This window comes from Bicyclus anynana, chromosome 3 (assembly GCF_947172395.1).
Source record: "Bicyclus anynana chromosome 3, ilBicAnyn1.1, whole genome shotgun sequence".
Taxonomy (NCBI): Eukaryota; Metazoa; Arthropoda; class Insecta; order Lepidoptera; family Nymphalidae; genus Bicyclus; species Bicyclus anynana.
Window position 1 is genome coordinate 18,286,643 of NC_069085.1, and position 17,096 is coordinate 18,303,738.

Genomic DNA, 17,096 nt, shown 5'->3' on the forward strand with positions numbered 1-17,096 from the left:
GTATTACGGTAATCTAAATTAGTCAAATCCGACGGATAATTTCTTTAAATCGGGGATTTTAAATTCATCATTTCATCATTCATTCAATTCAATTAAATTTTTAATGTCATCAGATTCCCAACAAATTTAAATAGAAAGAAAAATTAATCGTCTAAATTACTCAATAGTATATGTCGAAACGTATAATTATTATTCACTAGCGGACCCGGTCAAGCTTCGCATTGACTCATTCCATACCCCTATCCTATTCTACCCTACCCGTTCTCTACTCCTACCCTACCACTACCCTACCCCTACCCTATCCTACCCTACGCCTATCCTACTACTACCCCACTCCTACCCTACCCCTACCCTACCATACCCCTACTCAACTTTACCCCTACCCTAAGTATCCTATGTCCTTTTCATGGTTTTAGCTACCTTTTCAACAATTTTGAGCCAAATCGGTCCAGCAGATCTCGAGTTATAAGTGTTGTAACAAACCCGACTTTCTTTTATATAAATAGATTACAGACAATTATTTAGTTGCTCACAAAACTGTATCGTTTGTTATCAGCCACTGAAATCCGCTGCCAAGAGATGTCGAAGGGAGGGCTGGCGTACGAGGTGATCCTCGCCGAGCCGGTGGGAGTGCCGGTGCCGCGGCGCGCCGACTCGCCCGAGAAGACGCCCTCCGTCGAGGAGATCCAGGAGAAGCTGAAGGCGGCCGAGGAGAGGAGACGCGTACGTATAACATATGAGTGACATTTCATTGCTATAGCTCGGGAAGCTCGTTGATGATACAGCCATGATATGCGGGCGACGGGGGGAAAGGATTGCGCGGGTGTGAAGCCGTACGCCGCCACTAGCACGCGGGGCATCGCTACCCCCCTTCCGGCCCGCGCGGACCATCGGGAGTGTTACGAGCGAATTTGCTAAGCTATACACTCTTTACAGAGTGGTCGCGACGTGATCACTTTAGGGGTACTGCTTTATGAGCTTTATGATCCGTCGCCATTCCTCTCGTAGCAAGATGTCCCATCAAGTTCAAAAATATACCCGTTATCCATGTTTATTTGTGTTATTTTGTCGGCTAAGATAACTAAGTCAAGACTAGACAAGAGGAAAAAAACTCAGGAGATTCTTGTTGCGAGATTTCCAATAATTGTGAATGATAATGGCACAGGAGATCTGTCTTACAGCAGAAGCGAGACAAGTTTTCTTAACTGTTATAAATAAAGAGCAGTGATAGCCCAGTGCATATGACCGCTGCCTCCGATCCCGGAGGGTGTGGGTTCGAATCCGGTCAGAGGCATGCACCACCAACTTTTTCAGTTGTGTGCATTTTAAGAAATTAAATATCACGTGTCTCAAAACGGTGAAGGAAAAATATCGTTAGGAAACCTGCATACCAGAAAATTTTCATAATTCTCTGCGTGTGGGAAGTCTGCCAATCCGCATTGGGCCAGCGTGGTGGACTATTGGCCTAACCCCTCTCATTCTGAAAGGAGACTCGAGCTCAGCAGTGAGCCGAATATGGGTTGATAAGTTAGTTAAGTTACAAATAAAGTTTAAAAACATCATCAAAACATCGTTCCAATATATTTTATTAAAATAAATTGCAAAATAACAGTATAATAGAGGAGGACAGATACAGTTGTAATGGATACGGTACCGCAATTATTCAGTTGACATGATAGATTCGATGGCGGGCCCCATAACTTTGATCACTGAAGCCCGAAGGTTACCGCAGTGAGTTATTGTTCTTCTACTAAATCGATAACTCGTAAGTAATGCCGAGTCTATACACTGTTGCGACGCGAAATCGGCACACGTAAGCGATTTCATAAAACCAGATAGTATGCATGTTATATGCATTGTACGTTCATAGTTCTCGCTGCATTATACCACAGTATACTTTTGGTGATTATACCTTGAGTTTCAGAAGCGCTATTTGCATAGATAAAAATTTACAGCACACACAATATATTATGATACCTACCCAAAAACTTCAAAGAACCTGAACCTGAATTTGAAGGATGTTTTGTTAATTATTATTGATTGAAAATTATTTACCTTCAGTTTAATTGCATTACTGCTTTAATTTTTATTATTGGCAATAAAAATAAATGAACTTACTAATGATAAAAATAAATGAATATGTAAATACAACTAAACTTAAACTAAAAACGTCAAAGTAAATGCAAAATGAGGTTTCCGCTATCAGAATTAGCCTGATTAAAGGTATCTGTATAATATTTGGTACATATACTTAGGCTACCTCTAAACACATTCAACATTTATAGCTTCTTACTGTAGCAACATTATATTATGTTTGCACAGTCCGTCCAGTCGCGCTAGGTAGATGCTACACGAGGCCAGCCACACACGATCAATTATACCATCAAGTTTAGGATGATGCAGCGCTAACGGCAGGACATTCGATAAAACTGAACGTGTGTTGGTTGCGATCTATATGATGTCATGCACAAGAACTTATTGAACGGCTAGCTAAAATAAATATCGAAATATCCATATCTCTATGGTTTAGATATTTTTTCACAGTCCATATCCCTAAGCGCTGCAGGCCAGACTTGACGATGTAGCTACGTACATATATCTAGTCTCACTGCGAACAAATCTATCTACCTAATACACCCAGGTCTATCTAACCGGCCTGCCTGCCACATCATGTCACTGTATTCTCTACATACCTATAACTAGGGTTGCCAGGTCGCCGAAACTAATTACCGGCCAGACCAGCCAGTTTGGCCGGACACTCGAGTGAAAGAACACCCTCAATTATTGAAGATTAAATTTTTTTAGAGATTATTACCATAAACATTGGTAAATTCTGTAAAAAACCTAATAAAATCCGGACCAGCCGGACACCGTTTATTGGCCTAACACGCAATCCAAAAGCCTAACTATGACAGCTTTATCCAGACGCCTGGCAAGACTTCCTATAACGGAGTGCCTAGTGGGAGTTTTCAATGTTTTCATGCGAATTTATATGGAATTGAAAGAGTTGTGCAGTAGTTTCAATTCCTTAGATTTTCGCGTTTACGTTACTTGAATGTCACAGTATGATAACTGCCACTAGGCACTCGGTTTGCTTGAACGTGTGTGGCTGGCGTAATGTAGCATCTACCGTAGACGGCTGCGGGGACCACGTACACGCCGGCTGGTCGTAAAGGCCGCGCGGCCGCTCGTAAAACTAATGCCTCTACTTTAAGCCCACAAAGGGATTCCTTGGGCCTTATAAAAAGTTACATCCTAAAATTAGATGTAATGAAAAATTCACTCCTCACCCTTTTGGGACGTACAGAATTCTTTGAACTATGTTTAAAATTTCATAATTTTACTTGAATTTTAGTCTTTAGGTTACTATATGAGGCTTTATGGCTGTCAATGTTCAACTTTGCCTTTTGTTTCTTTCCTCCTGGTAGAAAAAAGGTAAAGGTACTGAGTTTTTATTCGATCACTTGAGTTTTTCACTATCCAAAACGCCAATTTTTTTCGAAAAACAAAGGACGGTTTCTGTAAATTGTCTATACGATAATCGTATTTGAATAGAATTCCCCATTCTTTTGATATAAATAAAGTATGCAAAACTACTGCAGAGTTATCTTTGTGATAGTAATGAAACGCAGATGAAACTATAATTTTAGTTTCTTGTTAGTGTCCGTTACAGCCCAAATTTGTTGCAGATTCAAGACTTGCATTTATCTTTATTTCTTGAAATTAAAAATTTCTCTCTAGTCGATCCCTCATGACTGAGGATCGTGACCACCTTGGCGAGTCATCTTTAGATATACAATGCTCCTGGCGATTCATCTTTTGGTATAAAATGCTCCTCCATCGCGTACGGTCGCTGGCCATTTGGACGGCACTGTAAAAGATGCGGGCTCCTGTTTCCTTGTGAAGATCCGACCGAAATTAAAAATAACGTGCATTATATATTGTAGAGTTAAAAGTAAAAGCTGTTGTGATTGTTGAGTTGCCAGCTCTCCTCAGCAGAACCTGCCTTCCGAACCGGTGGTAGAGTTCACAAATAGTCAAACATGAAGATTCGAAAGTGGTCGTAAACGAAATTTGAATTTTGAATTTTGGAATTTGAATTTTCCGTTGCAGAGTTTGGAGGCCAGCAGAATGGCGGCGATCGCACAGAAGATGCAGAAGATAGAGGAGGCGTCGCGCATCAGGAGCGAGCAGACCAACAACTTCATCGCGGCCACCAAGGAGGCGCTCGACGCCAAGATGGACTCGCACGAGGAGAAGCGCGAGGCGTACATCAATGAGCTGCGCGCGAGGCTGAAGGACCATCTGGAGGGTGTCGAGAAGACCAGGTACCAGGATACTTTTTCATATTATAATCTCAATTTTGATCATTTAGCACACTAAATAAATTATGAAACACGGCTAAAACTCACGTGATACAACGTCGGAGTATGCCCGACTAGTTTGGAACCCATACGGGGCCCTAAGTCATGAGCTGGTTTTTGCAACGCGGCATGATCCAAACCAACCAACCAAGATCAGTTTGGAATAATCAATTAATATGAATAACACTTACGATAGTTTAAAGTCTAAAATAATGAAATAGTGAGAACTGATTTGAAAATTACTAGCAAGTTGGTTTTTGTGTTTCGTCCACTAAAGGTACCAAAGTAACTGAATAGGCCAGTACATGGAATAGTATCTGGCTGCATTTCCAAATTGGGCCAGCGTGGACTATTTGACCTAACCCCTCTCATTCCGATAGGAGACTCAGCTCAGCAGTGAGCCGAATATGGATTGACAATGATGTTGATGATCACAAATGTTGCAGACAAAGTAGACTTGAGGCAATACTTTAACGCTAGATCCTGACACATCGTGATTAATTAGGGTATTTATCTGAGATTGTTTGTCAATCAGGTTAACCCTGGAACAGCAGACGTCGGAAGTATACAAGGCGATCGAGGACAAAATGAACACAGCGGCCGACAAACGCGATGAGAACATCAAGAAGATGCTCGAGCGTCTGCGAGAACATGTTAGTATCCACATAATGCATAAGAGAACATATATATTACTATCCCGTAGGGATAGGCTGAGAACGCTGACTGCGATCCTTGCATATTTCCCTTGCTTCTTCCATTGTCGTTAGTACTTTTACACGAGTTCATCGGCTTGCGGAATGTTCTGGATTTAGTCCATATCCACCCATACCTTCATGCTAATTTATCACACATATATGAAAAGTATTCCAAGGTACTCGTAGGTATAAAATTCAAATATTTGAATCAATCAATATTTCACAGCCTTTATTCATAGTCATATTTAGCTAGTTTCATCATTATCATCACTTCAGCTGATAGACGTCCACTGCAGGACATAGGTCTTCTGTAGGGAGTTCCAAACTCCACAGCCCTTCAGTAACTCCCTGCGAGCTGGTAGAGAGGTCGACCAACTTTGCGGTGCGGTCACCAACAGTGGTGGTGGACGCCAACGTCAATCAGCTCTTCCAACTGTGCCATTATACGAGAATAACCAACTAGTTGACGTGATAATTGATGATAGGCTCTAGAAATGAAACTATTCGTTCATTCCCAGGAGGAGCAGGTGCGCAAAGTGCGAGCGGGCAACCAGGAGAAGTTCCAACAGCTGGAGAGCTCCATCCAGGACAAGCTGCATCAGGCCGCCGAGCGCCGCCTGCAGCTGGAGGCCGAGCAGAGGGAGAAGTTGCGCAACCACGTAAGTGTTGTGGATTCTTCTTTAACCCAGGTCACCCAGCACCGTATCGTAATATGTGGAACCCGATGGTCTAAGACGTGAATTCTGGCATCAAGGTAATCGCTGGAAAACTTTTATCTATTTTCATAATTGAGTCAGGTAAGTGCCTCCAACAGGTTCAAACAATCTCGGGTTTAGCAGCTTAATTGTGTAAATGAGTCAGCGTCTAAGTAAGTATAGATATGATGATTTGGTCAGCGTATGAATTCCTGCAGACAGCCAAAATTGAAAAACGGGGCCCCCTGGCATATTTCAGACATTGGTATTTATTTTGTACAGATTTACGTATAAGAGCGATGTGATGAAGCCGTTTAGCTGGGCAATAGTTCTACCGCTTCGTGATTATCAGCTTATTTGAACGGTTCTTAGAGGAGTGAGGATATGAAGCTTTCGCGCACCTCGCTGCTTCCATGTTCAGTGGTGCCGGACTTAGCGTGATAATGTTTGAGTTTGACTCTAAGACGTCTATTACGATCACATCACTACCTACTTAGCGAGCTTTCCGAGGCACGGGTGTGTTTACCACCCACCACCACCTTTCCAGCTCTGCCCGCTTCTAAGAATTTCTTTGAATTTTGGGAGTTGGCCCATTTGGGAGTTGAACACAGAACTTCATGATCCCAAGCCACAAAGGCTAGTTAGTCACTGGACTAAAGAGGCAATAAATACTATTATTGTATCAATGTCTAATCAAACTAGAGAGACAATAGTGTGACATATTTACAAACCTATACCACTGACTACCAGTAGGTACCAGTCGACATCCTCCCCTAACCGTCGCAAAGGTCAGACGCGATAACCCACCGCCTCGAACGGTGTGATTAAAAAAACATCGCACCCGCTTTGTTTGCTCCGTCTACTTGACCTTTCTTTAGCTCTCTCAATATCGTATAAAGACTACATACATAATGCATACGGGTCTATTTATGGACTATGTTTTTTATATATTAATAACGTTTTAAAAAACCTGTAAGGTTATGAATTCCGTGGCAGTAGATGATGAGTTCTTTTTAGCTTTTCGTTGTTTGGGGAATAAGCAATTCGTACCACTGTGACAGGGCACATACCTTTTATTTTAACGGAAATGCCTACCTGCAAATAAAAATGGGATAAAAACTTACTTACCAATCTAGAATTCCAAAGAAGTTGAATTTCTTAATTTCTATATCTAGGATGGTAACCAGCCGTTAGGGAATTCCACCCAGCTAGACTCATCATCATCATTCTCAGTCGATGGACGTCCACTGCTGGACATGCCTCGTGTGGACTTCTAAACACAACGGTCTCGAGCCGCCAACATTCAGCAACTCCCTGCAACCCGCTTGATATCCTCGGTGCACCCAGTGAGGGGGTCGACTAACTGCGCTTTTCGGTGCGGGGTCTCCATTCCAGCACCTTGGGACCCCAACGTTCATCGGCTTTTCGAACTATTTGGCCTACCCATTGCCACTTCAGCTTCGCGACTCGCTGAGCTGTGTGACTTTGGTTGGTCTGCGGATTTCCTCATTTCTGATTCGATCACGCACCAAGCTAGACTGGCGCTGACGCATAAATAATCTATACTAATATTATAAAGCGGAAGAGTTTGTTTGTTTGTTTGATTGAACGCGCTAATCTCGGGAACTACTGGTCAGATTTGAAAAATTCTTTCAGTGTTAGATAACCCATTATATTATCCCCGTATTCCTACGGGAACAGGAACCACGCGGGTGAAACCGCGCGGCGTCAGCTAGTTATAAAATAAAGCAAACATGTTTGATTAGGAAAATTAAGCTTCAATGGAAATATCTGCTCTGTGAGTAAGGAATAGAGTATAGCTTTCTATAGGTGTGTACTTGGTCGGAGTAATGGCTTCTACATACGTACCTTCAAAGTTTTTCACAGTCAAAAGGTTTGTTATTGGATCAAGCATTTATCATTGTCAATTGTCATTCCTTTAATTGTTCTCCATTATATTTTTTTATATTTTTAAATTATAGAATAAATAATAATATTTGTTTTTTTTTACCATACTTTAAAACGGCATGTTATGATTTTGGTAATTTTTAGAGAAATATAGTATATATATAAGTCCTTGTATTTATTTTATTATTTTCAGTCTCATGAATTATTTGTGAAATTATTCAGTTCTCCGTATCTACCAAGAAATCAATTTTATCAACAAAAAATTATTGTACCTACGTAGCTAAGCATAAAAAAAGCATTTTTTTAATGCAAAATTTTAGTATGTATGTAGGTATTATCCGTCAAACAGAAAGTATTGCATAGTGAGGTAATGAAAAGTAGGTACAGAAAGTATAGCAGATTTCCTTAAATGAAAGCTTAGTAACTTGAAAAAAATTGACTAAATAAAAAACTATAATACAGTACATCTACATAATGTCATTTCATTGTAAAAAAAATTATCCCAAAAGTCACTGTTTTGCTAAATTCTTTCTCGAAATCTAAGCATTGATCTCCATAAAATTCGCTCTTCATAAACTAAATAAAAAAAAACATATCATACCTACCTACCAAGCATGTGTTATCTCACAGACTTATATTTAGCTAGATTCTGTATAGATTCACTAGTGCTAATGTTGACATCAAAAAGCACAATAATCCAAAAATCCCTCTACATACTGTCTCTGGTATCTAGCTAAATATAACTTCGTGTTTACCCTATTTCTTTTTTTTTTTTTGTTATCATCCCGCATCATGTTATTTTTGTTTTCACCATCAAACAACAGAACAATAAGCTCCTGGAGGTGAAGTCCACCCTGTCGGCCAAGGTAGACGAGATCACCACAAGCATTGAGACCAAGCTCACCGCCGCAGAACAGAAAAGAGAAAAGGAGATCCAAAAGAAATTGGACTTCGTCAAAAAAGAGGTTTGTTGAATTAAAAAAAAAATATATGCATAAATCACGCCGAACCACTTCCGTCCGCTTTGAGCACGAGACATCCAAGTATAAAAAGTTAAAAAAATGACGCGTTTTACGAGGGTCTGTACTCTCCCAAAGCCACCAAGGTCCAATTTCCTTAGTTCCACAGTAGGTACTTGGCTACAAACAACGTTTTAGCTTTCATAAAATCACGAAGGGGTGGCTATCAGTTTAAATATAAATGTGTTGAGGTTAGGTACAAATAACTTGCATAAACACGTATAATATATTTTATTCACTTTATTTGTTCATATTTACACGCGACGCGGTCACCTTGAAGTGCTTGCTTTTTTATTCTCTTTAAATAAACACTATTATAAAATATGCATATGTAAAATATTACATAACATAAGTATGTGGAACTAACAGTAACATAAGTATGTGGAAATAAACATTATATACTAAAGCCATACTCGATCGTTTACCAAACAAATTAAAAATGAGGGTAGAAATCGCTACAGATTTATAATAATTTAACTTGTTCTATAATGAAAATATATTTCATTAATAAGCTTAGAACAATTAAATATAGTTAATATATTTTGAAGAACATTTTATAAACAAAGAATAAAACATCATTTAAAATAAATACCAAATTATGAAATGACATGCATTTACTCTTACTACCTTCATTTTTAATTTGTTTTTTGGTAGACAGTGATAATCGAGTATGGCTTTATTATAGGTTTTGATACTCAATCAGTTAATCGTACCATTCTGGCAGAGCGCAGAAGATCTGACAGAGCACAGTTCTAGGAATAAAATAAAAAAAAAAGTATGTCTATGAAAATAAGTTATTGTCATCTACTGCTTTTCACACACATACTTTTGATGAATAATAATAAAAGAAGCGAATGGAAGAGTAGGTATGACATATTTTGCTGACCTCACTTAAATAGGATGATTGATGAAGTCAAAGAGATGATGATAACTTGTGTGACTAACAGTGGAATTCATAGACGTTGTGGGGACGCCCCCAGAAGATCGTTCACCATAGGCGTATATAGAGGGGTGGGTAGGGGTTCCACCCTAGAATGGACCTGTGCCCACCCTAGAATTCTGGGCGACTAATATGGAATTATATTATGATACTAATAATAGACTTGATATCGAGGGCCAGGCCCTAGAAAATAATCGTTATTCACCCGCTGAGTGTCGAATTTGAACTCTATGATACGTTTAAGAATTCGACACTCAGCGGGTGAAATGTCCCCTGAGGGTGCCCCTGCAACGTTTATGAATTGCACTGTAACACAGTAAGCATACAGTCCACAGTCAATACCGCGTCACAGGTATAAATTGTTATTTTGTTAGAAGTGAAGTCAAGTACTGCCCCTAACAGCTGACTTCACTTCTCATCTCGCAACTTCAGTTCCGTCGTGACCACGATCCATGCAACTGGGTCGAAATATCGACAATAAAAATCTCGTCGTTTTATCGTGGTATGCACCCGTTTAAATAACATTCATAATGAACAACCACGAAATAAGTTTAAAATCATTAATAAATTGTTATTGTCGTGTTCCAGGAGCGACGCGCGGAGATGGTGCGGCAGAACAAGAGCGCGCGCGCCGAGAGCGACGCGCCCACCTCCGGCTAGAGCCGCCCCTCCCCCGCCCGCGCACGCCGCGCCGCACGCTCCGCCGCACGCACGCACTCGCGACACGTGCGCGCACCAGAACCTATACACTTGTAGACCATTGATCAAACCTTGGAACGACGTGTGGCAGTGCAGTGGGCCAAGTTACTGGGCCAATGTGTTGGCGCATGCATTCATCTACTTAAAGGTTCTCAGGGCTCTCTGCAAATGACATTCACATGTTGTTTACACACACTATGTCAGAACAATTATATGCTGGCCCAGTATCTTGGAACATTGTATACTGCTGCCTTTACAGTCAGTTCACTCAGCGTTGTATCGTTCGGTTCACTTTTTGAGTAAGATCTAAATTTTCATCCCTTAATATCTTGTCTGGTATACTACATAAATATGAATACAAATCTGTTTGTGTAGTTAGAAGGTATGGCGGCATAAAGGTACTCTAATACAGACATAAAACTTGAAGAGTACACACTTCTTTTACTGACAGTAAAAACGTGGCGATGCAACGCGTTTGTTCGTTTAACTTTTTTATTAGTTGAGTTCCCATAACGAAGCTTTGCTTCGCTAGTTAACACCGCACTTTTTCATGGCGTACCTGAGAAATTTAAAGTTGTTAAGTTTTACGAATTTATTACAAACATTACCGGGAAATTTAAATTTCAAAGTCTCTGTTGAATTTTATATGAGTAGGTACTCCTTTTTATTAAGGGAACTTCTATAGATTTCTTTGTCTATGCCCGACTACGCACTGACGCCATGCCATAAACAATGATCTCAAATTAAGCGCGTAGTGGTTTTAATTATCGGAAGCGTGGTTGTCGGGACGACAAAATGTTTAGGAATTTTTACTTATGGCAGCATTGTTGTTGCAATTTAACAACTTTGATTAAATATGTTGCGGGGTGGCAACTGTGATTACCTATGTTGTTGCGGCGGGACAACTGATTGTTACCAATGTTGTGTCGTATCAACAATGAGTACTAATGTTTTGTTGCATAGTAACATCATTTAATACCAAAGTTGTCTAATTGTGGCAATAACATTGACAACGCGTTAATGCCATGTTGTGAAAAATGATCTCAAATGCGTCGTCATTTAGTAAAGTTGCGTGTGAAGGAATTTTGAATAAAAGAAAGAAGCATTTAACTTCTTGCCAATAGCTGATAATTTGCAATTAGAGATCCTTGAAGGTCATAATTTAAATTTTATTATAATTAGAAGGCAAGTCGTCTATTTGCTATTTAGGTTCGGCAGTTCATAAAAGTGCGGCGTAGAACGACAGGGGTGTTGAACACCAAATGAAATTAAGATGCTATAAGAATATCAACATCATAAATGTAGAATACGAAAATAAAGTAACGCTTACGTCAGTGTTACGTGTCGGTTGAATTTTGTGGAAAACATGAAAAATGTGAAGCTTACAAATAATTTTGAATTTTTAATGTTATTTTGTTTTAACTTTAATTAAAGGCAATATCGCTAAAAGTCACTTATCATGGCCTATCGTTAGATGAAATTAAATAATATCGGTCTGAGACATGGTGTTGCGAATTCGAACTTTTAATACAGCTACTAAAAGTTGAGACAAAGTTTGTATAGGGCTTGGGGTATCCGTACAGCTAATAAAACGACTAAAGCTTCAATACTAACATCTCTAATGTGGAGCCCCGTTCGAAGTGTATTTTTTTACTACGGGAGGGAAGGTTAAAGGAATTAAAACAATTATTCCTAATCGTTAGTTATAGTCTAATATCATTATTTTTAATGTTTAACATAACGCAACAGTATTTTAGGGAAGTATAATCTAAATTTAAGTTCTCTCATATCCCACGCTATAGACTGTCAGTTAATGTATTTGAATGTTTCTTTTTAATATTTCTATAGGATAGGTTCGTCGTGAGTCGTTTGTGGTTGCGTCGGTATTGTTCAGTCGATGGATGCTTTGCCCGGTTATTAGCAAGCGTTTGGCACTACAAACACTTTGTCTGCAATGTTGTTGCATGACAACGACAAACAATCAACTTTGTTGTTTTGTGGCAACAACAGTTATCATAATTGTTGTATTGTAGCAACAACAACTTTTATATTATGGCAACAATGGTTATAAATGTTGTTGAGTCGTCGAAACTTTTATGGATTAAGCATAATATGACCAAATATTCCGAATGTGTTCGATTCAAGTAGTTCAATTGATTAATAATCTTGAAACTCAAGGTGTTTGTAATGCTTAAACTATTCTTTTGCCTAAAGTAAAATCTAGTCCACGTTTAAATTTAATTTTTAAGTCGTACACGTCACTTACAATGATCTCAAAAGCAAGCACAATGAGGAAACAATAGTTAGTCGATAGCAAAAGTGCCTCGAGGTTCGTGTATTGCTCATGAACAATATCACTAAATGTATGTAACGTAACTGCCTTTATAGCGTTTTATATTTTTTTAAACGTAGGAGAATGATGGCTATTTCTGATACACGTCGCACCGCTGCCGTATCTCTGCATTCGAATTTGTATTTTATAACTTATGCACTGAAGGTTCATTTTCCTCTTATTCCCAATATAAATTGCTGGAATAATGATTCAACAACAAAGATGTCATTATAAAATGTATCAACAGTCTTTGGCTTAAGGCTCATATTTAAATGTCAAATTGTTTGCTGTGCGTGAGCGGTGCGGCGTTGGTCAGCGTTGGCCGAGAGGCACCGGGCCGCGGGTTGGTGTTGGACACAAACTGCTTCTGTGATGTTTTGCTCTAGTGATATCGTATCGATTATTCAGTTAGGCACAAATTATATCGATACATTATAGCACACCTTAGCTAGTGTACAATTTGGAAACCCCACATTTTAAACTACCGCCGCGTCTAAAAACAACATGGCGGTCGATCGTTTCCGAACTGTATGACAGGTAAGCTGTGGTAATAGTTAATCGCGTTAAAAATCTCCCGTATTATCTACAATTCAGCTAATCGATTGCAATATTATAACACTAGCAGAGAAAAGTCGATTTTTGGATTTCATTGTTAGAATCTTAAAATGTTTTATAATAATTCTAAAACTTGATATTATTCGTAAATACATAGAAATGCGGGAGTATTCGTTTGGCTAATGGAGTGGAATAAGGAATTATTGGTTATGGAATAGTTAGACGAGTGGCGGTAAAATATTTGACACTTTTTATAGTACATTTTTTTCTAAGTCGATTAAAATAATGTCAGTCTGTTTTGTCGTCGATGTTATGACATTATATAATAATAATTATAATTGTATATAATAAACGTCTTTTTCGCGCAGCAAATGTCTTTTGGCACATTTGATAACAAGTGAAGTGAAGTGAATACATATTATGCACAATGTTTATTATTATCTAACGTTAACTTTGTAGTACAAATCGACATGTTTAATCTTTCACTCGATTCGTTAATCGATTTTGACGTGCATAGATGTAATCGTAATTGCATTGGAACATGCCTAATTTTTGAATATCGAATGTTTCAAGAGCTATTTGGTGCAATAAGAAGGACTATAAAATATTGAAAGATGATTGTATCTTGCTTGGCGGGGCGACTGGCGAGCTTGCCTGCTTCACTATACTAACGCTACGTAAGGGAACTAGGTGTAAGTTACTAGCTTGTTTATATAGCGGTGAAGACGTGAAAACCTCTGACCAATTTGCCTTGAATATTGTGTAGCCTTTTAGACTCAAAGATCGAGACAAATCATGTATAGCGACGCCAACTTACGAGTATAGCTTTCAGAGTCTACTGTGTAAATTTTTGAATTAAGAATTCTTTCAGCTTTTTTTTGGGGACAGGCAAAGATCGTTGACAATACAGTTCAGTCGTCAATGAAGTTCTTGAGCATGTATTTTAATAGGCAAAGCCTTGTCTATCGTTCCATTTTTTAAATTATATCTGGTTATAGTTGCTTCCACACCTTCCCGACTTTTGATACCAACTTACAGAGTACCAACTTCAAGACTAACATATTTTATGTATTGTCAACTGCAGTTAAGATTTTATTGATTGTAAAACTTACACAGTACACTTTGATAATAACTTTTAACGTTTATATTTTATTTTTCTGTTCTTATATTTTAGTAACGTTAGTCACTCTTTATCCTCTATGGTGTTAAGATGTACGTTAATTTTATGTTTTGTGTAACTATTATATTACTTAATATTAATGTGCTTCAGTTTGTGAGGTATTAATATGAAATTGCTGTTTGAAGTGCAGGCAACTTTTGTAGTTTCATTGTCGTATTGAATAAAGTCATAAATACTAATAAACGGTGTGTTTTCTTTATTTAAACCTTTGGAATGACTATTGTTGCTAAGCATCTGTTTGAAAAGACCATCGTGAAGAGTTATCGGGAGTTTATGTGTTTACTTTGCAGTCAGAACTTTATGAGAGTCATTGGTTTCCTCAGACCTCAGACAGGTCTATAACTAACGCATTCAACTCATTTGGCTCACTGTCGAAGATGAGTCTCCTTTCAGAATTAGAGGGATTAGGCCTTAGTCCATCACGCTGGCTCACCATTGGCAGACTACAAATACGCAGAGAATAATACAGAAAATTCTTAGGTACATATGCAGGTTTTTCTCTTGATGTTTTTCCTTGACCGTTTGAGACTCAACCGTGAAAGATCTAACGCATTACGCTGCCAAAAAATAGCTGTTACATGGAACTTTGTCGAGTAAGCAACATAATGACGTATGACCCAAATGTATACCTAGTATACAGTTTTTTTAAATATAAAAATCGAAAGTACTGTGAATCTAAGTACTATCAATGTCTTGCCTATGTTACCAGAACCAATTTTTGTAGCAATAATGGACATACCAAGCAAATCCGCCTAAAATGGTAAGTGGAAAACTAGCAACACTTCTCGTGGACCACGTCAGGTTCGGACTACTTTAGTATTTTAGTTGAGTACGGGAAAAGTGGAAAGCATTGGAGGAGGCTTTTACCCTTAGGGGGTCCATATAAAACTAAAAAAATATAAAATACTTAGTAAAATATATATATGTATACCTATTTTAGAAATGTACCTAATATAAGAATGTGTTAGTTTTTAGGTTTATATGGAATTAAATAAAGCTTTATTGTTATTATTATTATTAAATCCAAAAATCGTTTATTAATGGTCTAAGTATACCAATGATGAATCATCTAACTGATATCACATAACTGATCGTGTGTTGGTTGCGATCGGCATGATGTCATGCACATTGCGGACAACTCACGGTCAGTTATCGGCTGTCAAGCCGTTAGCGCTGCAGGTATGTGAGGTTACTAGATCGTCTCTGTGGACTACCATTCTACATTGACTACATGAATATTGACTGTAGGTCTGTTGGGAATGAACGTCTGCTGGGGCTTAATAAATAGTGTAAAGAAATCAAAGATGAAGAATATCACTCACATTTTTTTTAATTATCCGATGTTACGGCTCTAGTACAATAATATTCAAAATAAATATAGTTTACAAATACAAAATATAGTTTACAAATACGGCTGGGCAGATTGAGATTTTCTTAATTTGTCCAGGTCTGGCTGGTGGGAGGCTTCGGCCGTGGCTAGTTACCACCCTACCGGCTAAGACGTACCGCCAAGCGTATTAGCGTTCCGGTACGATGCCGTGTAGAAACCGAAAGGAGTATGGATTTTTATCCTCCTCCTAACAAGTTAGCCCGCTTCCATCTTAGACTGCATCATCACTTACCATCAGGTGAGATTGTAGTCAAGGGCTAACTTGTAAAAAATAAAAAAATAAAAAAGTATTGTAAAGCTTTGAATTAGTCAATGGGCCTTTATTATTATTATATTGAATTAGTCAATTAGCCTAATTAAAAAAAATACCTTTAAAATACTCAACATCAACAAAAAAATCAAAGATTTTAGTACTTACTTGTGAAATGAAATTCCCCCGCTCCGAGTTCGAGCACAGATCACTATAGACTAGAATTCGAGGTGCGTAGGTATAGCTCGCTTTTCGACTTCTAGTATGAAGTCAAACTACTGCTTGTATATATTTTTACTGTGGCATTGCTTAGACTATCCACAGATTAAATACATAGAGTATGTTTGGCTGTTTCGCCAAAAGAATCGATTCTTTTTATAAATTGTTTTTATTAAAAATTTGATAAAATTAAGGTTTAAATACTTTCAAATTACAACAATGAAACATCGATTCTGTAGCAACAGTTTTTATAAACGCGTTAGATCATAGATTTTTGATCTTTGCCAGTGGGGTAACGGTTAGCGAGCCAAGTCCTGTTATTAATGGTCTAAGTTCGTACTAGACTAAAATACTAAAGTAGACCGAAAAACAGCAATGCGTCTTGGCGGTAGTAGGCAAAGGTGCTTATGCGGTTATATGAGCAAATAGGAGCCCTTTAAATTCATCGTACTAGTCCGTTATGACTAATTCAATTTCAATGTTCTAAAAAATCTGATGAACTGACATCGTTCGCAGAGTTCTAAACCGTAAGCTTAGAATTCACACTTTGTTTTTCATAGCATGGTGACAGTCGCCTGTATGACGTTCATATTACGTATTATTAATATGAATCGCGGCCAAGAGTGAAACCTTTTATCTATGATATCTATGAGTGAAACGAACTGTCACCTGCACCATCCTACATGAAACAAACTGTACCAATAAACTTAGCATGAACTTACTTTAAAAATTATATCATATGGAAAGCTACATTATCAGTGAGTAACGTAGTGTCTATTTTAACCCCGTATTCCATTGCGAACTGCGGAGCGCTGCTAAGATAATTTTTATCGGCTTTTTCTTCCTCAGT

General features: G+C 38.3%; 1 protein-coding gene across 2 annotated transcripts in view; it reads left to right on the forward strand.

The window, feature by feature from the left end:
* The window catches only part of LOC112049328 (inner centromere protein), a 69,660-nt gene extending 55,090 nt beyond the window's left edge, over positions 1-14,570 (forward strand). For both annotated transcript variants that reach the window (XM_024087180.2, XM_024087179.2), the window contains 6 exons: positions 557-723; positions 4,114-4,328; positions 4,900-5,017; positions 5,578-5,718; positions 8,487-8,627; positions 10,210-14,570. In XM_024087180.2, the coding sequence (XP_023942948.1) occupies positions 557-723; positions 4,114-4,328; positions 4,900-5,017; positions 5,578-5,718; positions 8,487-8,627; positions 10,210-10,281 (854 nt within the window). In that variant the 3' untranslated portion in view covers positions 10,282-14,570. The remainder of the gene's footprint in view (positions 1-556; positions 724-4,113; positions 4,329-4,899; positions 5,018-5,577; positions 5,719-8,486; positions 8,628-10,209) is intronic.
* Positions 14,571-17,096: the final 2,526 nt, after the last annotated feature.